Here is a 27,005-nt window from a genome sequence, read left to right on the forward strand (position 1 = left end):
GTAATTGATGTCACTGAATTATATGTGTAGAAATTGTTGAATTGGTATATGTTCTGCTATGCATATTCTCAACAACAATAACAACAACAACAAACCCCATGAAACCATTAAATGGAACAAATTTAGCTTGATGAACACTTCACAACTTAACCTGTAAAGTTGTCGTTTCACCAGGGACGGGTGAAAACCATATCCAAGACCCTCGGCGGGCAGTGGATGGTGTCTGTGAAGCATTCTCTGGGGTCCGGAAGGACCCGAGCCACAGCTGTTCAGCCAGCTGTTTCTGGCTCTGGGATGGGGCCTGAGCAGCCCCAGACAGGACCCTGTGCCATAATTAACACCATTTCTCTGGGGCAGGTGATGAGAAATGCATTAACACGGAGACCTCACGCTCCTTAGGAGAAGAGAAAACGCCGACAAAAATAGGCTGTACTCCAACAACAACGCAGTTGAAGTGGCAATCACAAGCCTGCAAGTGTTACCTAATTCCCGAGACTTTCAACTTCTCTTTCCACCTCCCTTCCCTGCAGCCACCACTAGCACCTCACACCCGTCAGACCCGGAACCACCCTGAGGCCACCTGGCCCCAGCTCTGTGCCACCCAGAGAGAGAATGCTCTTTTTCTTACTAACAAATCAACCAGCACACCTGAACACCAGTGCAGCTGAGCATGTGAGCAGGTGAGCGGGGAGGGTGGCAAGGAGGGAGAGCCACAGTCCCCATCTCCGGGAGCTCACAAGGTACCACCCAGGGGAACAGCTGCATGTAACAGAGACACAGAAACACCTAGACATCTACACTAGGCTCGCCATCAAGGGCTGAGTGAGACCAGAGACGCTTACAACAACCCTGTGTGGCAGGTGCTATCCAGCCCATTTTGCAGACCAGTAAACTGAGGGTTAGAAATAGCAGTGTGGTAGCATGAGACAGGCTGCAGGCCTTAAAGTCTGACGTGTTTGTCAGAGATGATGACACATACGTTTCAGCTGAGGCCAGATACTGGAATGAGCTGTGTCACAGATGGCCTGGTGGGACTTGGCAGGAAGCAGGTGGCTGAGAGCCTACTAGCTGACTTTTACACCCTCACCCACAAGGGTTGGAGGTGCAGATTGAGAGAAGACTTGAGAGAGAACATTTTCAGTGATCTGAGCCCTCAGGGTGCAGGGGGGTGGGGAGGAATGAGTTCCCGTTCCCTTAAGACAAGAGAGAGGCTGGCTCTAAGGAGACCACAAGGGGAAATTTGCATCTATCCCCTCCATTTTGGACCTGCTGGATTGTTGTGCTGAGGGATGAGTTGTGGGAGGTACATAGGAGAGAGACCCCCAGTGACGGGGAAGTATGTGTGTGGGGGGATGGATGTCTCCATAAACCAAACCAAACCCATAGCTGTGGGGTTCTAACTCATGGCGACCCCATGTGTTACAGAGTAGAACTGTGCTCCATAAGGTTTTCTTGGCGTGTGGGGTCGCCATGAGTCAGAATTGACTTGATGGCAACTAACAACAACAATCTTTATGGAAGCTGATCCCCAGGCTTTACTTCTGTGGAACTGTTGGGTGGGTTTGAACCACCAACCTTTAGGTTAGTAGTGCAGGGCAAACTGTGACACCTAGGGACTTTGGGTGTCTCCATAGAACCTGTAAACCCCCCCTTGAGAGAAGTCAGCTAAGCACTGCCACCTTCAGTGGTCAGATCACTGTGAGTGCTCTCTTTTCAGGTCCTCTCTCAATCTTGTCTTAAGGTGAAAACCCTGTGGAGCACAGTTCTACTTTGACACACATGGGGTCTCCAGGCCAGGAATCAGAGTTGACTGGATGGCAACTGGAATCTAAGTCTGACACCATGGCATTGGGTTGGCAGAAGGCATCCCAGGCTCCTCCAATCCTAGCACCATTTTTGCCCCTCCAGGACAGCTCAGCCCTGCCCTACAGGCCTGGAAAGGATAGAAACAGGCTAGCAGCCCATCCCCAAGCCCACATCCACTAGACAGGACCGTGTTCACTGATTGCCCCTCAGCAGTGTTCCACTCCACCCTGCTTCACCATCTGCTTCTCCCCTTCCCCACCCTCCTGGGGCCTTGGGACAGCCCCTTCCCACCTCTGGGACTCCGTTTCCCCATTTACCAATGAGGGAGGTGGGATGATATCTGTCCCTAAGCTGCCCTCCAGCTGAGAATCCCTGTCTGGTCCTTCTCTTTCCCTTGGAGACAGGACAGAGCAGGGTGCCTGTATCTGGCCTGGAGTCACCTTCTGCCCAGTCAAGGGAAGGGTGGTTAGGGCCCCAGGCTCTCTAGGGAATACCTGAGTGCTCTGAGCCTGGCTCTGAGGAGAGAAGACAGACATCCTCCCACCTGGCCCCTGTCCCCTGTGCAGCCTGAGGTTCCCTTCAGCGGGAGGCTGCTCCAGCTTGCCCAAGGGCTGTCCTGCCCTCTCTCAGTGCCAAGTGGGGGTCAGACCTTGGGGTGGAAGCCTACCCTGCCCTGCCTAGTGGTCTCTTTCTGTTTTTTTACCCTGGGATTCACCGCCCCTGCCCCGTCCCTGCTGGCTGAGAGCCCACTTCCCTGTGATGCCCCCGCTCTGGGTGGAAGGCGGCAGCTGATACTCACCGGGCTGCCACGGCTGCTGCACCCCCGACGCTGCTCTCTCCTTGCTGCCTCTGCACCCACAGCTGCCTCTCCTGAGTTCACACAAATTCCTGTGAAAGCCTTGCTAGGCGTGTGGGGCTTGGAAATCTGCTCTGCTTGGGAGCCACTGCCTCTGGGAGGCTCTCAGTCCTTCTTGCTCCCAGGCCTCCACCCCCTCGGTGGGCTGGATGCAGGGGCTGAGGGAGCCGCTCCTGGGTCATCGACCTCCCAGGCACAAGGGCCCTTGAGAGCATCTCATTTCCTTCCTGCAATCGATAGGAGGGGAAACTAAGGCTCAGAGAGGCAAGTGCCACTGGTAGCCAGTAGCAGAGCTGGGATCAGGACCTGACATTGGCCTTCTTCCTGTGGCCGAGGCAGAAACTTAGAGGGTAATCAGGAGGCTGACTGTGTTTCTTCCACTTGAACTTGTGGAGCCTTAGCTAAGAGGGCCAAGCAGTCCGCAGCTCCCCGATGGCAGGGGAGAGGGTGTAAGTGTGTGCGTGAATGCATGTGTGCGTGTTAGGGTGTGCGAGTGTGAGAGCAAGTGTGAGTGTGTGAAGGTGTGAGCCTGTGTGTGTGCGAATACACGTGAGTGTATGTGATGTGACAGCATGTGTGTGAATGTATGTGTCCGAGTGTGAGAGCAGGTATGTGTGTGTGTGAAGGTGTGAGCATGTATGTATGAGTGGGTGAATGCAAATGTGTGTCAGTGTGAGAATATGTGTGTGTGCGTGGGTGTGAGTGTGAGCACGTGTGATGCGACAGCATGTGTGTGAGCATGTGTGTGTGAAGGTGTGAGCATGTGTGTGTGTGATGTGAAAGCATGTATGTGAGGACATGAGTCTGAGTGTGAGAGCATGTGTGTGTGAGTGTGAGAGTACATGTGTGAGTGTACGGGTGTGAGTGTGTGTATGTGCAAAGAATAGTATTCAGATGGCAGATGCAGAGGGAGAATTTGTGCATCAGTTTCTGGCCTTAGATTCCTGCCAAAGCAGCCCCTGAGGCCTCTGTGCAAAGCCAGGGAGAAGACAGTGCCTGTGAGCTCAAGATGGCAGGGGAGATGGTCTCCAAGGATATGGCCTGGGGCAGCTTTCCTCCAAACCAGGGATAAAACAATGTGATAGGTTGGTTGCCAGAATGGCCCTGGTTCTCCACCCATCCAGGTATCCACACCTCTTGTGGCTCCTCCTATCAAGAGGTCCGTTTGTCCCAGCTCTTCAATCTGGGCTGCCTTGTGACTTCCTTTGTCAATAGAATGCAGTCCTAAGCTGAGGCCTCAGGAGGCCTTGTCTGCTCTCATTCTTTCTGGGAATTCTGCGACTATGACTATTAGGGGAATAGGCCTCCGGCTAGCCTGCCAGAGGATGAAACACATAGCGCAAAGCCACATCAGCCTGGTGGTCCCAGCCGAAGACCCATACATGTGGGAGAGCACAGCCAAGGCCCGTAGGGCCACCCAGCTGACCCTCAGCTCATGGCAAACGCACGGGGGTGTCCTGCCACACCCAGATCAGATCAGGGGACCTACTCAATCCAACTCATAGACTCGCCAGCAAACGTGAATGTTTATTGTGGCATGCCATTGAGGGTTTGTAGGTGTTTGTCACACAGTGTTTTCGTAGTGCTGGCTCTCTGAAACAATCGGTTTCTCTATGGTGGGCTTCCCATCTCTCATATCTGCAACTCCATAGGCCAGGGGCCAAAAAGGGTGTGTGGAGCCTTTAAGAATTGGGAATGACAGGAAAAATGGAAGTGTGCAGACTCTAAGCCCTACCCACTCTCTGCCCATTGCTTTGTTCTATGTCCTGGCTGATGACCTATTTCTCCTGATGATTCGGCTGCTATAGACAGCCACCCTTTCTAGCCGAGGTTATTGTCTTTTTCTGGACTTCCTTTTGTAAATGTTGACTCATTCTTTTTCAGAATGCCTTTGCCCTAAAAAAACAAAACAAAACACTATTTCCTGTTCGGTTGATTCCCACTCTTGGTGACTCCACGCGTGCCACAGTAGATACAAATGTGCTCCATAGAAATTTCAATGGCTGTGAAAAGCAGATCACCAGGCCTTTCCTCCGAGGCACCTCTGGGTGGATTTGAACCTCCAACCTTTTGGTTAGTGGCTGAGTGCTGAACCATTTGTGCCACCCAGGGCTCTGAGTATCTAGAAACAACTCAAATGTCCTTCACTGGGTGAGTAATGGATGAACAAATGTCGTATATCCATACAATGGAATACTTCTCAGAAATCTTTTTATTGATACACACAATAGCATGTAGAAACCTCCAAGATGATTGTCTTAGTTATCTGTCTTAGTCATCTAGTGCTGCTATAACAGAAATGCCACCAGTGGATGGCTTTAACAAAGATAAGTTTATTCTCTCACAATCCAGTGGGCTGGAAGTCCGAATTCAGGGCACCGGCTCCAGGGGAAGGCTTTCTCTCTCTGTCGGCTCTGAAGGAAGGTCCTTGTGATGCATCGGTCTTCGCTTGGTCTGGGAGCATCTCAGTGCAGGAACCTCAAGTCCAAAGGATGTGTGCTTTTCTCCCGGGGCTGCTTTCTTGGTGGTCTGAGGTTCCCCTGTCTCTCTGCTCGCTTCTCTCTTTTATATCTCAAAAGAGATTGGCTTAAGACGCTACCTAATCTTGTAGACCTCATCAATATAACTGCATCTCATTACATCATGGTGTTAGGATTTATAGCACATGGGGAAATCACCTCAGAAGATAAAATGGTAGACAATCATACAATTATACAAGGGAATCATGACCTAGCCAAGTTGACAGGTATTTTTTGAGGACACAATTCAATCCATGACAGTTATCTTGTGCTGCTATAACAGACGTATTGTAAGTGGATCGCTTTAACAAAGAGAAATTTATTTTCTCACAGTCTAGTAGGCTAGAAGTCCAAATTCAGGGCATTGACTCCAGGGGAAGGCTTTCTTTCTCTGTTGGCTCAGGAGGAAGGTCCATGTCATCCATCTTCCCTTGGTCTAGGAGCTTCTCTGTGCAGGAATTTTGGGTCCAAAGGATGCATTCTGCTCCCAGCATTGCTTTCTTCCTGGTATGAAGTCCCCAACTCTCTGCTTGCTTCCCTTTCCTTTTATCTCTTGTAAGATAGAAGGTGGTGCAAGCCATACTCCAGAGAAACTCCTTTTACATTGGATCAGGCATGTGACCTGGTAAGGGTGTTACAATCCCACCCTAATCGTCTTTAACATAAAATTACAGTCACAAAATGGAGGACAACCACACAGCACTGGGAATCATGGCCTAGTCAAGTTGACACACATTTTTGGGGGACACAATTCAGTCCATAACAATAACAGAGGTCTTGGTGGCCAAGTGGCCACCCTTGAGACTTGCAGATATTGCTGTTCTCAACCATAACCATGATCTACTCTCTTGGTGGGACATCCCTGTTGCATCACGTTGGAATCCCAAGGCCAGCACCATGCCTGGGTTAGTGGTTGGCTGTTTTAGCCTCCAGAAACCAAATTGCATAAGCTGGATCAGGTTTCCTCCATTGCCTGCAGGGACCTCTCCTCATAGGGACTACCCCCAGCCCTGTAGGCAGGTCGCATTTAAGGCCTTGTGCCCTGCCAGTCTTTTCTGGCCTGCTTGGTTAACCAGGTGACATCAGGTGCTGTCCTGAGGGAGGACCAGGTTGTCAGTAACTGTGGATATAGTTACTCCTGATCTTATTTTCTGGCCTACCTAAGTACTGAATCAATGCTACTGATGCCTGCCCTTATCCCATTGGCCTTGACTATTTCCTTGCCCAATGGCCACGTCCAGCTGCATTGCTTTGCCTGAGGGTTTACTTTGGTCAGAGGAGACATCTTTGGCCATACGCTTGGCAGGCTGGAAGCCTGGGGCATCGACACCCCCTCAGGAGCAGCATTCCATCAATGACTGATAGGAGTCAGTGGATAAATACCCCAGCTCCCTCGCCTGGACAGGGTGTAGCTCTGAGGAGCATCTTCTATACCATCTGCCAGAGTCACAGTGAGCTTGAGCTCCAGTGGAACTTGCTTGATAGCAGCTTATATTGTGTGGCTTCCTTCCCTTGCTTGTCTTACATGTGTTTCCTGGAAGAACCTTCTACACAAATGACTTGCACTTGAATCCTTGTCTCAGTGCCTGCTTCTGGGCACCCAAAAATAAGACAAGAACTTAGTGTCGGCACTTCCTGTTCATGTGACAGATTCTTCGGGGCAGGTGATGTTTTGAATTCTAGTGTGCCAGCTGCCCTGACTGCTTACCTTGATGCTTGTTGCCCCCAAGCAAGAGATAGAACAGGTACAAGGAGGGATTAAGTGGCTTAACCTCTCTGAGTCTGTAACCAGCTCCCATTGAGTAGATTCTGACTCAAAATGACCACCCCATGTGTGTCAGAATAGAACTGCGCTCCATAGAGTTGTTGTTCTTTCTTTTTTAAAATTTATTTTGTGGCTGTTGCTGAGAATATACATGGCAAAACATAAACCAACTATCTCTACATGTACAATTCACTGACATTGATCACATTCCTCGAGTCGTACAACCATTTTCACCCTCCTTTTCTGAGTTGTTCCTCCCCCATTCACATAAACTCACTGCCTCCAAAGGTTCCTATCTAATCTTCTGAGTTGCTTTTGTCAGTTTGATCCCATATAGATAGATCTTAAAAGAGCACAATGCTCAAGGCAGACATTTTTTTACTACATTTGCTAAACTATTGTTCGGTTTTAAAAAGACCTTAGGGGATATTTTTGGTTTAAATTTTAAAGATTATATCCGGGCAATAGTTTTAGGAGTTCATCCAGTCCCTGTGGCTCCAGAAAGTCTGGAGCCATGAGAATTAGAAATTCTGTTCTGCATTTTCCCCTTTTCGATCAAGATTCTTCTTTAGAATCTTTGATCAAAATGTTCAGTACTGGTAGCTGGGCACCATCCAGTTCTTCTGGTGTCATGGCAAAGAAGGCAGTTGTTCATGGAGGCAATTAGCCACACATTCCATGTCCTCCTCCTGTTCCTGACTCTTCTTCTTACTCTGTTGCTCCAGGTGAATAGAGAACAATTGTCCTGCCTTGGATGGCCACTTACAACTTTTAAGACCCTAGGCACTAAGCAACGAACTAGGAGGTAGAACAGAAGCATAAGCATGGTATTAGGACAATTAACTGGGATGTCGCATGAAACCATGACCCTAAACCTCCAAATTAAGGAATAAAATCCCATGAGGTTTTTGACTGTACATAAGCAGTCTTGGTAGCTACTACCTTTTTTTTTTTTTAATTTTTATTGAGCTTCAAGTGAATGTTTACAAATCAAGTCAGTCTGTCACATATAAGTTTATATACACCTTACTCCATACTCCCACTTGCTCTCCCCCAATGAGTCAGCCCTTCCAGTCTCTCCTTTCGTGACAATTTTGCCAGCTTCCAACCCTCTCTACCCTCCCATCCCCCCTCCAGACAGGAGATACCAACACAGTCTCAAGTGTCCACCTGATACAAATAGCTCACTCTTCATCAGCATCTCTCTCCTACCCACTGTCCAGTCCCTTCCATGTCTGATGAGTTGTCTTCGGGAATGGTTCCTGTCCTGGGCCAACAGAAGGTTTGGGGACCATGACCGCCGGGATTCCTCTAGTCTCAGTCAGACCATTAAGTATGGTCTTTTTATGAGAATTTGGGGTCTGCATCCCACTGATCTCCTGCTCCCTCAGGGGTTCTCTGTCGTGCTCCCTGTCAGGGCAGTCATCGGTTGTGGCCGGGCACCAACTAGTTCTTCTGGTCTCAGGATGATGTAGGTCTCTGGTTCATGTGGCCCTTTCTGTCTCTTGGGCTCATAGTTATCGTGTGACCTTGGTGTTCTTCATTCTCCTTTGATCCAGGTGGGTTGAGACCAATTGATGCATCTTAGATGGCTGCTTGTTAGCGTTTAAGACCCCAGACGCCACATTTCAAAGTGGGATGCAGAATGTTGTCGTAATAGAATTATTTTGCCAATTGACTTAGAAGTCCTCTTAAACCATGGTCCCCAAACCCCCGCCCTTGCTCTGCTGACCTTTGAAGCATTCAGTTTATCCCGAAAACTTCTTTGCTTTTGGTCCAGACCATTTGAGCTGACCTTCCACGTATTGAGTATTGTCCTTCCCTTCACCTAAAGTAGTTCTTATCTACTAACTAATCAGTAAAAAACCCTCTCCCCCTCTCCCTCCCTCCCCCCCTCGTAACCACAAAAGTGTGTGTTCTTCTCGGTTTATACTATTTCTCAAGATCTTATAACAGTGGTCTTATACAATATTTGTCCTTTTGCCTCTGACTAATTTCACTCAGCATAATGCCTTCCAGGTTCCTCCATGTTATGAACTACTATTTTTTGATATTTTTATTTATTTTAAGCAGTCTCGGTAGCCACTGTTTTTTTTTTTTTTAATCATTGTAAATATATCTATCACATTAAAAAAAAAATCACATAGCTTTGGTCAATTCAGATTTTTACAGGTGTGCAACTTATTGGCATCAATTACAATAATTGGCTGTGCAACCCTACTCCTAATCAATGCAAGTTTTCCATCACCGTTAGCCTCTCCTCTCCCTCCCACCCTGGTAAAACTAATAAACATTGGTGTCTATATATTTGCCTTTTCTTGTCTTTTTATATAAGGGAGGTCATCCAATGTTTGTCCTTTTGTGATTGGCTTATTACACTCAGCCTAGTTCCTTCAAGCTCCATCCATGTTGTAGCAGATATCAAGACTTCATTTCTTCTACCGGCTGAGTAGTATTCCATTGTATCCATAGGGTTTTCAATGGCTGGTTTTTCGGAATTAGATTGGCAGGCCTTTCTTCAGAGGTGCCTCTGCGTGATCTTGAGCTGTCAACATTTGGTTAGCAGCTGAGTGCATTAACTGTCTGTGCCACTTGGGGACTCTGAGCCTCAGTGAACTTGTCCATAAAATGGGGTTTATCATGCTTGTGTCTGATGTCACAGGGTTTTGACAATGGCTAAATAATGGATGTAGTGGTGTCACAGGTCCCTGGCTGGCACAAACAGTTTGCGCTCTACTGGTGACCGAAAAGTTGACAGTTCAAACCCACCCAGCAGCACTGAGCAAGAAAAGGCCTAGCAATGTGTTTCTGTAAAGATTACAGCCAAGAAAACACTATGGAAAAGTTCTATTGTGTAACACATGGGGCCTCTATGAGTTGGAATTGACTCGTTGGCACACAACACCAACACCAACACCATCACCATGACCATCACCAACACCAACACCAACATCATCACCATCACCAACATCAATAACAGTGGTGTCATACGAGGATGGAATTCTGCAGTAATTCCTTCTGGCTCTGGAAACAAGCCCATGAGCCCTCCTGGTCTTTTGGAAGCACAGGGCCTTGACAGTCTGAATGCTCACCTCGGAAGCTATGATCGTATCTAAAACGAGAATGCAGAGTCCGACCAGAGAGCAGATTGCACTGAAGACATCCGTGCCGACGCTGCAGTTCATCTGGAGGAGACCGAGGGAGAGGACTCGGTGAGCAGAGTCTGAGGCTGGGCTTGTGGGAACTCTTGGGGAGTCAGACAAAAGAGGCATCAGGGCAGAAGAGATGGCTAGACAGTTTGTTCTAAGTGCAGCGAGGTCAGGAAACTACTCCTCACTTACCGACTATCTCCTTATTAGACATTTTCACATTTACGACAACGGTAAAAAATCTACTATCTTTTTTGTGCATTAATGAGGTGGCAGGCATAGCGGCAACGGAGGGTCTCTGGGTGGCCTCCAAGAAGCTGGGCCATGCTGCCCTGTGCCCTCTACTCCTTCCTGCTGGCAGTGGCAAGCCCAGGTGTCTCATGGGGCCACGGCCTCTGGGCAGACGCAGGCAACACCAAGCCAGCAGGTGCCTGTTCTGGGTTCCTAGGCAGCTCTAAATTGCTGTGGGATGGGAAGGCAGGAAAGAAAGAGGCATCGGAGATGGTGTTTGGAAGAAACACACCTGAGTTTAATGACATCCCAGAGTGAGCCGGACTGGGTCTGAAGCCTCCACCTTGGTGGGGTTGGGTATGTGGCCAGGCTCCCAGCACCCTTGCAGGAAGCTGCAAGCCTCAGTGACTTGCCAGGCTCCAAGAGGAGCAAACTCTTGGATCGTGATCCAGCACGGGAGGAAGGTGAAGTGGTGAAGCCGTGCGTGGGCCTTGCAATCACACAGTCCGGCTTTGTCTCCTCCGAGCCTCGTCTCTACAGAGGGATAATCCATAACTGGACCCGTCAGAGCAATGAGCACATCAGTAAATCTTCAGTCTTATTATTTCTATGATCCTATTTTCTAAATACAAGAAAATCAGACATATGGATGACCTGAAAACAGAAAAACAAACAAAAAACCCCCAAAACTCCATTTTTGCATAACACCAATTTATGAGTTAATCTGGTCTTTGGAACTTAACCCTGTTGGTGAGGTTGGGTGCATTCTTTTACTAATGTGCAATGGTCCTTTAGGGAAGAAACTGCATTTGTTTGGAAAAATACCTTTGTGAGCAGCTGAGAGGTGGGAAATGAGATTCTGTGGGCTGGGTTAGAAGGAGACAAGGAGAAGGCGCTGTTATGCAGAAGCAATCAGCAGGGTTTGGGAAGGGAGTGAGCAGGGGACCCAGGCTTGCCTACAGAGAAGGGAGGGGCAGGCCTGGTCTCAATGTGTCTCCTGCCCAAGCTGCCTCCTCTGAGGGGGGTTGTGGGGGTGGGCAAGTGGGGGGAATGAAGAAGGGGCTGTGTCCCACATGTGGGATGAGCCCAGGCAGTTGTAAGATGCAGTGTCCCCAGTTGTTGTTGAGTTGATTCCAACTGATGGTGACCGCATTATGTTGGAGTAGAACTACTTCACAGGGTTTTCAATGACTTATTTTTTGGAAGTACATCACCAGGCCTTTCTTCCAAGGTGTCTCTGGGTGGTTAGGTTAGCAGCAGGGTACATTAACCCAGGGATTCCAGGTGTAAACAAGCAAAAACAAACAAACAAAAAAACCCCAAAAAACAAAACCAAAAAAAACCCTAAACAAGTTGCCATCAAGTAGATTCTGACTCTTGGTTACCCCATGTGTTGCAGAGAGTAGAGAGCTCAAATTCAGTCAGAAGTCAGACATCAGAGCCTGAGGGCACAAGGAGGCCCCAGAGTTGGCAGACATCTTGGGGAGGGTATTGGACTTCCCCCAAGATAAGGAATAGAGTTTGACACAATGGGTCGTTCTACTCTGTCCTACAGGGTTGCTATGAGTCGGCAATGGGTTTGGTTTGGTTTTGGTTTGTTGGGTTGTTAAGGGGCAGTGTGAACTCAGCTGATGTTGGGATAGTTGGGGTGTCCTAATTCTGTTGATGAAGGAAGGGAGGTTGTCGGGCAGCAGAAATTTACCTCTCCAGACTGGAGATTGGTAACTGAGAAACCCTCTTATAAACCCCAGTCTCTAGTTAATCCATTGCTTTCCCATTAAAAAGGTAAAAGAGACAAAAAGCCATGCAGCGGTGAGGGGGAAGGAGGACTTGGAACCGGGGATGTGAGGAGCTCCACCATGGAGTTCTAAATTATCCCTTAGCTTTTAGATGACACAGCAATCAACATTACTCTCATTGCTGAGGCAGAGAACGACACTGCAAAGTTCCAAAGTTTTTCTGGGCGCTATGCCCTGTGGTTGGGACTCTAAATTGTTCAAGTCAAACATTCCCTTCATTTTTCTAGGTCCAGCCAAAGGGATGGGCAGGAAACATTCAAAGAGAAGGTACCACTGGAATGTATGTGCATTTCCATTTGGCCCAGGCTTGGCTTTCTGCTGAATTCAGAGCAGTCCAAGGTCATTGGGCTGCATATATGAGTGGGTTCCCCAAACTGCTAAGTCTGTGAGCACTAAAATGCTAGAAGTAGAAGCACAGCTCTGGAATCAGAGAGATCTGGGTTTGAATTCTGGCTCTGCCCTTTACTCACTGTGTGATATTAGGCAAACCACCTGACCTATCTATGCCTCATTTTCCTTGTCTGCAAACTAGGGATAATTGAACTTCATTGAGTTGTGGGGATCGAATGAAATAAAGTCTATAAAAAGCACTGGACCCAGAAACAGGCCACTGTGAGGCCTCTTTTTTTCATGTTTTGGAAGAGAGTCAAATTCTAACACTCAGGGATCATCAAAGATGGCACATAACTCACCACACATGGGCTGGAGTCCTTTGAAGCGTATACAGAGATGAAGCATATACAGGGATCCAGATACAATATACTACAAGACAAGAAAGAGAATGACCAACTTTGCAATATGTTAAAAGAGATAACCATCCATTCGGTGATGCACCTCTCAGTCTTTAAGGTCCATATATCTTTTTCATAAGATGTGCAAATCTGTTTACTCTCTCTCAACATGTCCACTATCCATCTCCGTGACTAGGCCTCAGGTATACTAAATACCATGATACTCAAATTTCTGTGTGTTTAGACTAAAGCCTTCTTTTCTTCTAAAAACCTGAATATTTTCCCAGGATGCTATCTCATTATTTTTTTTAGACTGATTCTTTCTGGGTTCATTGCTTGGGTGTTGTCATGGCCCAAACTCATTCATTGCTCATCTGTCCTCATGTTGCACTACCCTTGGAAAACCAGGGGCAGGGTAGCATGGACTGAGAGACAGGGGACCTGAGCTCCTACCCTACTTCTGCTACTAACTCATCTTGCTGTGATCCTGGGCAAGTCACTGCCCCAGCCTGAGGGTCCTAACTAGCACTTGATGCTGTTAGGCAGGTGATGGACATATGAACACAGGAGGGAGTAAGAACTCAGTCTAGTTATGAGAGCCTGTGGTTAAGTGTTTGGATGCTAACCAAAAAGTCAGCAGTTTGAATCCACCAGTTGTTCTTGGAAACCCTATGGGGCAGCTCTACTCTGTCCTACAGGGCCGCTATAAGCTGGAATCAACTTGACAGCAAAGGGCTTGGGCTTCAGAGCTTGAGAACTTCTTCCAGCACCTGGTAATGAGAATGTAGTTGTATCACCCAACTTCTCTGAGCCTCAGTTTCCTCATCTGACAAATGGCCATGAGATAAAGATCCCAGCCTTATCTACCTACAGTTGTGCCATGCAGTTCAAATGGGAGAAAAAGGGTAGAATTTCAAATGGGAAGGACAGGGTGTATTCAGGGGCCTTTCTAGCATTGATGAAGCTATTCCTCAAAGAGACTCATTTCTTCTGTCACTGTGTGAGGCCAGTAGGAAATAAGATTGGAGCATAAATGATAGATTTGGGGCCTGCTAGGAAGCCACCATGGGACTTTCAGGAGAGGAAGAAGAGCCTGACAGGTGCTTACCCTCCCTAAAGACTGCCATGGGGCTGAAAGCCACTCACGGCCTTCCAGCTGTGACCATGTTCCTCACAAATAGGACTGGTTTACCGTATTTTTCCACAAATAATGCATGCATTATATGTTTTATTGTCAACCATACAACCGCCAGGACATTATTTTCATAAGTACGCTATGCCAATTTTTTTACGTGTTCGTGACTTCAGTTCACACTAAGACATAATAAACTATAAAATAAGCAGACGTAACATAACCTAATGGTTTCACTTAAGATGATCTGATAAGGTTTTCACGTTCAACTGTTGAGATAACGCGCTGTAATTATCACTTTAAATTAATAGAAACAAACGCACAATTTTGATTGTTTATTTTCTGATTACTCAGGGACTTCCAAACTCCACTCATGACTTCTGGACTGTGGGTTATACCTTTAGTATACAATTATGATCAAAAGGAACATTTTCAGACTATCTTTATACACATAAACAGGAGATTAAAGACAGTGAACAGAAGGACATAATTTACCTGTAATATGGGAGGAAGGGCGAATGAAGCCAAAATTCACTTCCGGAAATGTCACAAGACGCGCATGGTATATGCCCAGGTGCCCTATGCCATAACTATTTAACTTAATTTCATCATTTCTGCATGTTGTATTTGTAGGCGTGCTATTTATGTGGGCACATTATTTTTGAAAAATGTGATATGTCCCGAAAAGGTAAGTATGTCTGTGTCCATTGTGCAGGGAAAACGATAGACTTGGGCTGTAAGCTTAACAAGGTCATCAGAGCGATAAGTTAGTCTAAGATCCAGCAGAACCAATGTTATGTTTTAAGTAAGGGTGGTGTTGAAATCTCCAGTCTGTAGTTAGGAAAAGCAGACGTTATTTACCTAATGTGAATTTTCATGTTGTGAATTTATTTTGAACATGGAAATCTTTTTAGGTCAGGACATTTAATGCCCTTTCCATCTTTTTACTCATGGCAGCATGTGGCAATCAAATTATGTTTGACAAATAAATTCTTAAAATGTCATCTTAAAAAAAAAAAAAAAAACCCTATGGATTAAGGAAGTTATTTGACATATCTGATGATCTCATGATGCCCTTTCCAGCTCAGAAAGAATAATGACTCTGGGGTGGAGCTGAAAGTCACCCCACCCAGGCACGGCTACTCCGTTTTCTAGGCAGATGATCTCTCTGAATTACTATAGAAACTGCTTCAACTTCCTCATCTATAAAAAGAGCACAATAATAGTCACTACCTTATGCTACTTTTGTGTAAGATAATTGAGATGCTATTTGTGAAATTCTTGCAAATGCTAAAGTACTCTAAAACTGTTTGTTGCAACGGATCCTTCTATATTTGGAAGGGAACTGTTACGGATTGAACTGTGTCCCCCCAATATATGTGTTATAAATCCTAATCCCTATACCTGTGGCTATAATCCCCTTTGGGAATGGGGTTCCTTTGTTATGTTAATAAGGCAGTATTGCATAGGGTGTTTTAAGTTGATCTATTTTGAGATAACCAAGTGCAATGGTTATGTGCTTGGCTGCTAACTGAAGGGTTGGCGGTTTGAATCCATCCAGCAGCTCTTCGGGAGACAGACCTGGCCATCTGCTTCCATAAAGATTACAGCCTAGAAAACCCTATGGGGGCAGTTCTACTCTGTTGTATGAGTTCTCTCTGAGTTGTAATCAACTTGAAGGCACCCAACAACAAGCAAAGCTGAACTGTACAGACCCCATACCCATTCTATTCCTAATTACATAGTTTAAAACTGTGCTTCTCAAACTTTGATGTGCACACGAATTGCCTGGGGATCTCTTTAAATTGCAGATTTTGCATTTCCAACAAGTTCCCAGGTGATGCTGCTGGTTCAAGAAAAACCATATGGGACACCAAGGAAAACCCTACTGGGCACCAAGGAAAACCCTATGGGGCACAGTTCTACTCTGACACACATAGGGTCATCATGGCTTGGGCCAGGACTACCTTGAAAAACAAACAAAAAAACCGAACCCACTGCCGTGGAGTCAATTCCGAGTCATAGCGACCCTGTAGGACAGAGTAGAGCTGCCCCATAGAGTTTCCAAGGAGCGCCTGGCGGATTTGAACTGCTGACCTCTTGGTTAGCAGCCGTAGCACTTAGCCACTACGCCACCAGGGTTTCCAAGAGTACCCTAGTCCTTAAAATTACATCTGTGCTTTTTAACACTTTAAGGAGGTCTTTTGCAGCAAATTTGCCCAATACAATGTGTCTTTTGATTTCTTGACTGCGGCTTCTATGATTGTGGATTCAAGTAAAATGAACCCTTGACAACTTCAGTCTTTTCTCCGTTTATCATGATGTTGCTTATTGTTGTGAGGATTTTTGTTTCTTTATGTTGAGGTGTAATCCATACTGAAGGCTGTGGCCTTTGGTCTTCATCAGTAAGTGCTTCAAGTCCTCTTCACTTTCAGCAAGCAAGGTTGTGCCATCTGCATATCGCAGGTTGTTAATGAGTCTTCCTCCAATCCTAATGCCCTGTTCTTCTTCATATAGTCCAGCTTCTCAGATTATTTGCTCAGCATACAGATTGAATAAATATGGTGAAATAATACAACCCTGACAAATACCTTTCCTGACTTTAAAACTCGCAGTATCCCCTCGTTCTGTTTGAATGACTGCCTGTTGATCTATGTACAGGTTCCTCATGAGCACAATTAAGTGTTCTGGAATTCCCATTCTTTAAAATGTTATCCATAATTTGTTATGGTACACACACTCGAATGCCTTTGCAAAGTCAATGTGTCAAATCTATTCTTGAGATGGTCTCTAAATCCAGGTGGGATATACTCAAGGTTGTACTTTGGCTCTTGTCGACTTATTCTAATTTTCTTCAGTTTCAACATGAACTTGCATATGAGCAATTGATGGCCTGTTCCGCAGTCTACCCCCGGCCTTGTTCTGACTGGCGATATTGAGCTTTTCAATTGTCTCTTACCACAGATTTAGTTGATTTGATTCCGGTGTATTCCATGTGGTATAGTCGCTGTTTATGTTGGTGGAGAAAGGTATTTGCAATAAAGAAGTCATTGGTCTTGCAAAATTCTACCATGCGATCTCTGGCATCATTTCTATCACCAAGGTCATATTTTCCAACTACCGACCTTTCTTCTTTGTTTCCAACTTTCACGTTCCAGTCACCAGTAATCATCAATGCATCCGGGTTGCACGTTTGATCAATTTCGGACTACAGAAGTTGGTAAAAATCTTCAACTTCTTCATCTTTGGCCTTAGTGGTTGGTGAGTAAATTTGAATAACAGTTGTATTAACTGGTCTTCCTTGTAGGCATATGGATATTATCCTATCACTGACAGCGCTGTACTTCAGGATAGATCTTGAAATGGTTTTTTTGGTGATGAATGCCATTCCTCTTCGAGTTGTCATTTCTGGCATTATAGACCATATGATAGTCTGATTCAAAATGGCCAATACCAGTCCATTTCAGTTCACTAATGCCTAGGATTATGCATTTATGTGTTCCATGTCATTTTTTGACGATCTCCAAGTTTTCTAGGTTCATACTTCGTACATTCCACATTCCGATTTTAATGGATGTTTGCAGCTGTTTCTTCTCATTTTGAGTTGTGCCACATCGGCAAATGAAGGCCTGAAAGCTTGACTCCATCCATGTCATTATGGTCACTTTACTTTAAGGAGGCAGCTCTTCCTCAGATTTTGAGGTCCTTCTAACCAGGGGGGCTCATCTTCCGGCACTATATCAGACAATGTTCCGCTGCTATTCATGAGGTTTTCACTGGCTAATGCTGTTCAGAAGTGGACCGCTGGGTCCTTCTTTCTAGTCTGTCTCAGTATGGAAGCTCACCTGAAACCTGTTCACCATGGGTGACTCAGCTGGTCTCTGAATATCAGTGGCATAGCTTCTAGCATCACAGCGACATGCAAGGCCCCACAGTACGACAAACTGACAGACTCATGGGAGGACTCATAGATGGCAACTGGTAATTAGCTGGGGCATGGGGTGGGGTGGGGAGGGAGGCACGCAAGTGTTTTGAAACTGTTTATGTTCTGTTTCTTAAGCTAGTTTGTAGGCACATGGGTGTTCATTTTATTATTATTATTATTTAAGCCCGACAACATTCTATGTATTCAGTGGTGTGCTTATAGATGTTTAATATCTGCCTTGAGAAAGGAGGGTGTGGGGAAGGGCCTGATTTGGAGAGTATGTTGATTTCCATGGTGTATGTAGGCTCACCAGGGCTGATTTCAAGCTACCAAATGGTTTGAAAACCAGTTTACATAATTCATGAAAATTTCACAGTCGGCTCTCTTGATGAGTAGATGCTGTCTCCGGCACACCACTAGATGCACTTGTATCTGCACATGAGAAATTTCATAAAGAGAACCCGGAGAGAGTGGAATCCTTAAAGCACGTGTTATGAAGGCTCGTAGCAAAAAGTGTCTTACAGATGGGAGAGGATGTTGCCGGGTTGTGGAGAAGGTTGGCTCCTTAACCGTTTGCTTCACCTGCAGTTAGAGACAGCTAGCTGTAGACCCTGAGGGGCAGATTGCTGGGTGCTATGGATTGAATTGTGTCCCCCTCCCCTCCCAAAAAATATATGTGTTCGAATCCTAACCCCTATACTTGTGGTCGTAATCCCATTTGGGAATAGGGGTTTCTTTGTTATATTAGCGAGGCCCTATCAGTGTAGGATGTGTCTTCAATCTAGTGACTTGAGAAAGAAAAAGAGAAGATTAGATACAGAGAGAAGCAAGCACAAATGGGGGAAGATAGATGCCACGTGGACAGGGTGGATTAACCAGTAAACACGGTCTGCACCAGTTTAGAGTAAGCAGGGTACACATGGGCTTAGTTGTGCTTATTTACTAATCTGTAGCACACAATCTCAAGCACACAATCTCACCTGGTCGTCACCACACCTAACCAGGTGAAACTGTGCGCTGCAGATTGGTAAGTAAGCGCAATTAAGCCTGTGCGTATCTTGCTTCTTGGGTACCTTGCTTCTGGGGTCATCCGCCCCTGCACGTAGAGATCACCAAAGAACTGAGCAACAGAAGCTAAAAGAGACAAAGGTCTTTCCCTTGAGCTGACAGATGGGGAGAGAGCCCTTCCCTAGAGCCTGTGCCTTGAATTCAAACCTCTAGCCTCCTAAACTATGAGAAAATGCCTATCTGTTCTTTAAAACCACCCACTTATGGTATTTCTGTTACAGCAGCTTGAGACAACTAAGACTGAGACTAAAAAAAAAAAAAAAAAAAGGATTCGATAATTCTTCCTCTACTTCTCCCCTTGACCCGTCCAGTAACCCAGGAAGAAGGCCACATGGCCTTACACTCACAGACAGTCCTTCCCAGAACAGGCACCCTGAGGCTCTGGTCACAGATAGTAGCTCATACAGGAGAGGACTGACCCCCAAAAAGATGTGCAGCAGGCCAGTGAGGATCTGGATGGCCTGCCAAGGAGAACAAGTCGTGGTGAGAGAGCTGGGGCAGCAGGCTGCTCAAGAGCTCATGAGCCCTGCTGCCCAGGCCTGACTGTACCCCAGAATCGCCCGGGCTCACCCTTGATCAATTAGATCAATATCTCTAGGCCGATGCCTAGGTCTTTTTAAAAAGCTCCATGGAGATGCTAATGTCTACTCTTGGGTTGAGAACCACAGGTGTAAAGGACGGGTGAGATTGTTTGGAACACAGGAAAAAACATCTTTCCTTCAAACTGATCCCCCAGCTTGCAGAGAAGAAGCCCAAGCCTGGCCTTTGACAGCAAACCAAAGGCTTGAGTCCTGGCTCTGGCCCTGGCTGGCTGGCTGTGTGGCCTTGAGTGAACACTGACCCTCCCCCTGTCTGGGTTTTCTCTCATTTGTAAGATGGGGGTAATAATACTAGGTAGCTTGCGGAGCTGTTGGGGGGATTAGAAAAAAAAAAAAACATATAGAGCTTGAAAGCCAGTGCCCAGCATGTAGTAAGTGTGCAGTGCCCTCTGCCCCATATCTTGCCGTTGCAGTGCCCTCTGCCCCATATCTTGCCGCATAGCCCACATCCTCTTCCGAGCCTGCAATTCCCCTTGGCAATGGACACACTGGGAGGTCCTCTGTCCCCCACCGAGTCTTGTGTTCTTCCTCCTCTGTGCTCTTCTTCCACCGATGCCTCTGCCTGAAATTTCCTTCCTTCACCCTCCTCCCAATGAAACCCTGTCTGTTGAGGGCCAGCTGAGTCCTGAGCCCCCATTCAGGAAGAATCCCCTCCTATTAGGGGCTTCTACAACATCTCCTGATCCACGAGACCATGGAGGTGGCATTTGGCTTGCCTGGGCTTCAGTTTAATCAGAGGTCAAATGAGCAGAGCTGAGCAGACATTTCTGGCTCTCCTGGTCCTTGAGTCTCATGACAGACCCAGAGTTCACAGAGTATGTCCCTTCGTAAGCTAATGAACTTGATTTTGTCTGCAGGATGCAGAGGTAACTTCTCGCCCCTCAAAATGAAACTAATTACTCAAGATAGTCCACATTTTAGGCTTTTCAGTGTGTTTGATGAGGTTCCTAGGTGTCCCAAACAGTTTGAGCTCCACTACTAACCCAAAGAAAGGTTGGCAGTTTGAACTCACTCAGTGGGACTGCAGAAGAGAGGCCTGGTGAAATGCTTCCATAAAGGTCACAGCCAAGAAGACCCTAAGGAGCAGTTCTACTCTCTAATATATGGGGTCTCCATGAGTTGGAATCGACCCGATGGCAACTTTTTTTTTTTTTCCACTGTGTTCGATGAGGTTCTCCACACATTTGCTCAGAGTTAAAATAATTTTTCTTTTGAGGTTTTCAAGTTCTTCTAAAATACCTTAAAATAATGGGGAGCCAAAGTGAACAAGCACTTACCCAGAGTTAATTAATACCAAGGGTAGTGATCATAATACAAAGTTACAATTTTTTTACAATGTTATGTAACAGCTTTACCTACTGAAGCTTTTCCATGCACATTTACAAGCTCATCGATGCTCAGCCTCAGGATTTCTATTCCCGATACTGTTTTATAGAATTTAGCCCAAGATTTGATTTTGGCAAAAAGTTAGGGATGCTAACAATGCCTTGTTCTTGGTACAATCCACTTGTCTGTTCTTGATATTTGAAGGATCAGATGAGGAAGGAAGGCTGGGGTGTCTGTGAGCCTGCCCCGTCCTGAACCTGTTCACATCCCCCCACTTTGGGCCCCTATGACCATTTGTGCCTATGTCTTATGGTAATTGTCAGAAAGTATCATAATTATGACCCAAAAAACAAAACCAAACCCACTGCTGTTGAGTCAATTCTGACTCATAGCAACCCTACAGGACAGAGTAGAACTTCCCCACCGGGTTTCCAAGGCTGTAATCTTTTTTTTTTTTAATCTTTAAGGAAGCATATTGCCATATCTTTCTCCTACAGATTGGCTGGCGTGTTTGAACTGTTGACCTTCCGATTAGCAGCCAAGAGATTATCCACTGTGCCACCAGGACACCTTAGCATCTTGATAGACCTTCTCATCCTAAGGGTGATGACATTGAGGGTGAAGGGTGTGCCCAGGGTCACAGCAAATCCTGCTGGCCCTGAAACTGGATCATCTGGCTTCTCAGCCAATGGTATTTTTAGTGAAGCTATTGCTGACCCTTGCTATACAGCCTCTCTCCAAAGACCACAGACTGGGAGGAAGGCAAGGGAGGGGCCAGCAGAGAGGTTGTCTGGGTCCAGCCTCTAGAAACTGCCACCCTCCCTTTTGTCCTCCAAATCCATTCCCTTCCTCACACAAGTGCACCGTAAATGGGCTTAGAAGTGACTCAAACAGGAGAAAAAATGAGATCACACTCACCCCGAATGTCCTGACCTCCTCATTTATGAATTTCTTGGGGTCAAATGTGGAAAATGATCCAAATGATGTGTTCCACCGGAACTGGTTTGAGGTGCCCATGGGTCCAGGGATGAAGTTCGGAGGATTCTGAGGGTTCTGGGGTAGGGTTTGGGGATCTGCCATTCTTGGCAAGTTCTCGACCACTACAGATGAAGTCTGCAGACCCGCCGTTCCTGCTGGATACTGGTGCACTGTGAGTTGACTCTGTGCACCTGTTACTCCTGCTGGATTCTGGTGCACCATGAGAGGGTTCTGGAAGTTCACTCTTCCTGTGTTGCACTGGACCACTCTTGATGAGGCTGGGTAAGTGGTCACCCCCAAAGGCTGCCTATGATTTCCAGAAGCCAAAGGGTACCTGGGCTGGCTGATGTGGACACTATCTGGGGCAATAATGCCAGGTACACTGTTGGCTCCAATCTCCAGTGTGGTAATGGTGTACAACTGCAAAACATGTAAGAAATTGTGTTTTCCCTCTTCTGCTGAAATGAGCAATCCATTTCACCCTACTCTTACTTGGCTTCATTTTCATTTAAGATAAACTCACCCAGCATCAAGACATTATGCAACATAAGCTTCTTGCCTTCCTTGTAGCCCACATTTTTGGGACATGTTTTCTTTTTTATGGGTTTGGACACGAAAGACTAGCCTTAGCTCCTTGTAGAAGCTCAGTTTACAATTTGGGTAATGGTTTTGTTTAGGGCTCTGTGGTTGATATTTCAGTCAATCTGTCTGCCTTGAGTCTTCTGAATGGGCAGAGGCGGCATCCCCATCATGCCTTCTGCCCTGGCCTCAGCTGATTGGTCTGGGGGTAGACAACTGACTCCAACGGGGCAGGCTTCTTTTTTCTCCTGGGAATTTAGAATTGGGAACCAAAGACTGTTATGGGCTGGGCAGCTACATAGGCTATGTCATTTGTAGGTGGAGTATAGAAAACCAGTCAACACAGAGAGAAGAATGAAGCTGATATGGGTGGGGACGGAAGGGAGAAGAAGGAGGAGGAGAAGAAGAAGGAAAAGAAGAAATAAACTCAAAGGCGAGAGAGAGCATCAGGGTTAATGACAGACAGCACTGGGGTCATTTTTGGGTTCTTCCATTTAACAGTTGCACACCCTTGAGCAACTTGCATGAGCTTCCTAGGCCTCAGTTTCCTTATCTATAAAAACCCGTTGCCGTTTAGTCAATCCTGATTCATGGTGACCTCGTGCGTCAGTGTAGAACTGTGCTCCATAGAGTTTTCACTGACTGATTTTTTTGGAAGTAGTTCCCCATGCTTTTCTGAGGTGGCTTTGGGTGGACTTTTGGTTAGCAGACAAGAGTGTTAGCTGCTTGTACAACCAGGGACCCCTTCCTTGTCTATAAAGAGTGGATAATAATAGTACCTTCCCCAAAGGGTGTTATGAAGATTAAGCGAGATGACAGAAAGCACAGGGACTGACCCAGAGGAAATACTCTTAGCAGTTTCATATTTGTCAAACAAGGAGTGCATTGTCTGCCTTCGAAGTCCAGGTCCTCTGCCCTTGAGAGTATTAATGGACTTGGCTGGAATGGGGCTCCTTAGGAACTCCTTCCAAAGTCTATTTTTTGTTGAGGGTAGAGACTATCCCTAAGAAAAGGATCATTATTTTGAACATTTTTTCCAACTGACCCCAAACTCTTTTGTTTCTGATACTTCCAGGAGAGTTTCTCTAAGTGTGGTCTCTGGACCAGCAGCATCAGTATCCCTGGGCAACTTGTTACAAATGCAAATTCTTCGTTCCCTTCCCAGACCTACCGAGTCAGAAACTCCAGGCATGGGTACCAGCAATGTGTGTTTTAACAAACTCTCCAGGTGATTCTGATGCTGCTAAAATTAGAAAACCACTGTCCTACAGAAAAGCCCTAAGAGTCTCCTTGATGGTTTCGCTTTCCCTTCCTTGGATCCCAATGGTTAAAAATACCAGCTGTGCAGAAGCTCAGTGGAGCCTTGGTGGTGCAGTGGTTAAAAGCTTGGCTGCTAACTAAAAGGTCTGCATTTCGAGCTCACCAGCTGCTCTGCAGGAGACAGATGTGGTCGTCTACTTCTATAAAGACTTATAGCCTTGGAAACCCTATGGGGCTGTTCTACTCTGCCCTATAGTGTTGCTGTGAGTTGGAATTGACTTGATGGCCATGGGTTTTTTGGTATAGAACCTCAGGAAATTCTTAGATTTTTCTATATTCTTTAATTTTTTAAAATTGTTTTTGGAAGTATACACAGCAAAACATACATCGATTCAACAATTTCTACATGTACAATTCAGTGACATTGATTACATTCTTCAAGTTGTGCAACTACCCTCACCCTCTTTTTCCAAATCACTCTTCCCCCATTAACATGAATTCACTGCCCCCTTAAGCTTCTTATCTGACTTTTCCAGTTGTTCCCTTCCAACTCTCCCATAAAAACAACAACTGTCATGGGTCTGTCAGCTGATAACTAAGGCCGTTCACCTATGTGTCTCATTTTAATTGTGCCAACATCCCTGCAAAGCAGGTGACTGAGGCTGTGTAGGCAGAATGACTTGCCCATGTTTACGCAGCTCTCAGTAGTAGATCTGGGTCTCTGATTTGCTTTTCTGGACTCTGCTATTTTCATTTAATCATGTTTTCATATCTCAGAAGGACTGTTCTGTCCACCAGGCAACATTTAGATGGCAGAATGCTCAGCAGGGTGAACTGAGGCTGTGGCTGGCACTGCGTGCCCCTTCTGCCCTAGACCTTGAGCTCATTTTTTGCTTTCTCAGACAAATAGCAGTTTCCCAGTGAGAGTGGTTTACAGAAGCTGTGGATGTTTTCTCCTTACAGCCCTGTATGTGTAGGGCAATTCCTCCAGCCATATATTGTTGTTATGACCATTGCACAGATGAAGTAACTGAGGCTAAGAGAGGTTAAGTAACTTGACCACAGTCACATAGCTAGGAAGTACTGAAGCCGAGGTTTGAACCCAGATCTGTCTGCCTTTGATACGTACAATGAATACTGTGCTGAATATTGTACAGTGAACCCCGTGAGAGCTGGAACTCTCTAGGGCTGCCTTGTTTTTCTGGATCTTGCAGGTTTTCCGCTTTTGACAGGGTGCAGTCACCAGTTTTCTATGGCTCTCTATTTAGTGGAAAATATTTGAGTTTTCCTTCTCTGACAGGTTTTCATCTTACACAGCTTTTGATTTCAAAGGTTTACCTTCCTTTTCCAGAGGAGTTCCTGGGTGGTGGAAATGATTAAACACTTGAGTGCTAACTGAAATGTTGGTGGTTCGAATTCACCCACAGGCAACTCTAGAGAAAGGCCTGACAATCTACTTCACAGCTATTGAAAACCCTGTGGGGTGCAGTTCTAGTCTGACACACATGGGGTCAGTATGACCTGGAGTCAGCTTGTTTTTTTCTTATACATGTGAAAAACAATACAACTGTGGACTTGACGACTGACACGGCAGCTGGAACTGTGATGCGCACTCCTGAGACCTCTTCACCTCTATCTCATCTCAGGAGCAAAGGAAGATGACTGGTGGTCAGAAGCCTTTCCACCAGCTCTAGATGGAGGTCTTCAATCAACCTAGTCACAACACACCTAAGGTGAACTGAGGGAGCCGGTAAACTCAAAGATGCCCTGCAGAAGGTTTCCGCCTCCTATCTTAAGAACACCATGTTCAAAGGCAGATATATGAACTAGTTTCTGAAACCTGTCTAACAATCTGCCTCTTCAGTTACCCCCAGCTGGCCACACCCTGTCCTTCTGGAATGCACTAGTCTATCCCAAACGCTTTTATGAAAAGGTCAGAGAAGTCTTACTGTGTAGTCCTGTGGAGCCTTTGTTCCTTCTTCAGGCTCTGTAGGTCCTCTGCAGCCTGGTCTAGAAATTCCTAATGAAGCAAAAAAAATTAGGTCTCTCTTTGAAGCTCCAAAGTCCTCTTAGCAGTTTCATTTTCGTCAAACAAGGAGTGCATTGTTTGCCTTCGAATTCCAGGTCCTTTGCCCTTTAGAGTATTGATGGCCTTGTCTGGAATGGGGCTACTTAGGAACTCCTTCCAAAGTCTATTTCTGAGAAAGTGAGAAATCCATAAGTGAGGCCATTAGGACCTTATGAGCTAAGACATTACACTGAGTAAGCAATTAATGAGTATTTATTGCATATCTACTGTATGCCAAATGGTATGTGTCTTAGGCTAGGTTCTCTAGAGAAGCAAAACTAGTAAAGCATGTAAGTGTATATACAAACCAAGAAAAAAACAAAACAAAACAAAAAACCCAAACTTGTTGCTGTCAAGTTGATTCAGGCTCATGGCGACCCTACAGGACAGGGTAGAACTGCCTGATAGAGTTTCCAAGGAGCACCTGGTGGATTCGAACTGCTGACCTTTGGGTTAGCAACCATAACTCTTAACCACTACACCACCAGGGTTTCCAAGTATATAAATATATATGTATATGTATACATATATATATATATATAGAGAGAGAGAGAGAGAGAGAGATTTATATCAAGGAGACAGCTTACATGGTTGTAGAGGCTGGAATGTCCCAAGTCCATGGGTCAGGCTGGAGGCTTCTCTTGATTCTTGTAGCCACTGGGGCTGGTGAACCCAAGATTGGCAGGTCAGATAGAAGGGCTCTAGCTCACAGGCTGCAAAGGCCAATGAATCCCAAGGTCAGCAGACAAGATGGTAGGTAAGATGCTAGCTCAAGTCCCAAGAACTGAAGATCAGATGAACAGGAGCCAGCTGGAGGATCCAGTGTGGGAAAAAGCCCCCAAGCCTTGCCAGAAAGTCCACCTATATTGGATGGAGGCCGCACTTCCAAGGAAACTTCTTTTCAACTAATTGGCTACTCACAGCAGATCCCATCATGGAGGTGATCACATTATATCAAATCTCATCACGGAGGTGATCATATCATTATACGCCTGCCAAACTACAACATAACTGCCAAACCACTGAGAATTATGGTCCAGCCAATATGACACACAACCTCAAAGATCACAGTACACTGGATGCTGGGCTTACAATGCTTTCTAGAAGTTTACAGTGAGTTGGCAAGATAGAATATAACCATTGTTGGGTAATCATAGTACAAGCTATAAAAAAATATATATATATATATAATTAGGGACAAATAAATAGTACAG

The 27,005-nt window shown here is 45.9% G+C and overlaps 1 protein-coding gene across 1 annotated transcript; it reads right to left on the bottom strand.

Moving 5' to 3' along the window:
* Positions 1-2,601: 2,601 nt before the first annotated feature.
* Positions 2,602-23,655, bottom strand: MS4A18 (membrane spanning 4-domains A18). The gene is made up of 6 exons (XM_064289287.1): positions 23,635-23,655; positions 21,825-22,304; positions 19,272-19,442; positions 10,619-10,860; positions 10,039-10,192; positions 2,602-2,676 (listed from the first exon to the last, which is right to left on the bottom strand). Exons 1-6 carry the CDS (start codon positions 23,653-23,655, stop codon positions 2,602-2,604), a joined length of 1,143 nt encoding a protein of 380 aa, XP_064145357.1.
* Between the last annotated feature and the right edge of the window lie 3,350 nt (positions 23,656-27,005).

Source organism: Loxodonta africana, chromosome 7 (assembly GCF_030014295.1).
Source record: "Loxodonta africana isolate mLoxAfr1 chromosome 7, mLoxAfr1.hap2, whole genome shotgun sequence".
NCBI classification, from domain to species: Eukaryota; Metazoa; Chordata; class Mammalia; order Proboscidea; family Elephantidae; genus Loxodonta; species Loxodonta africana.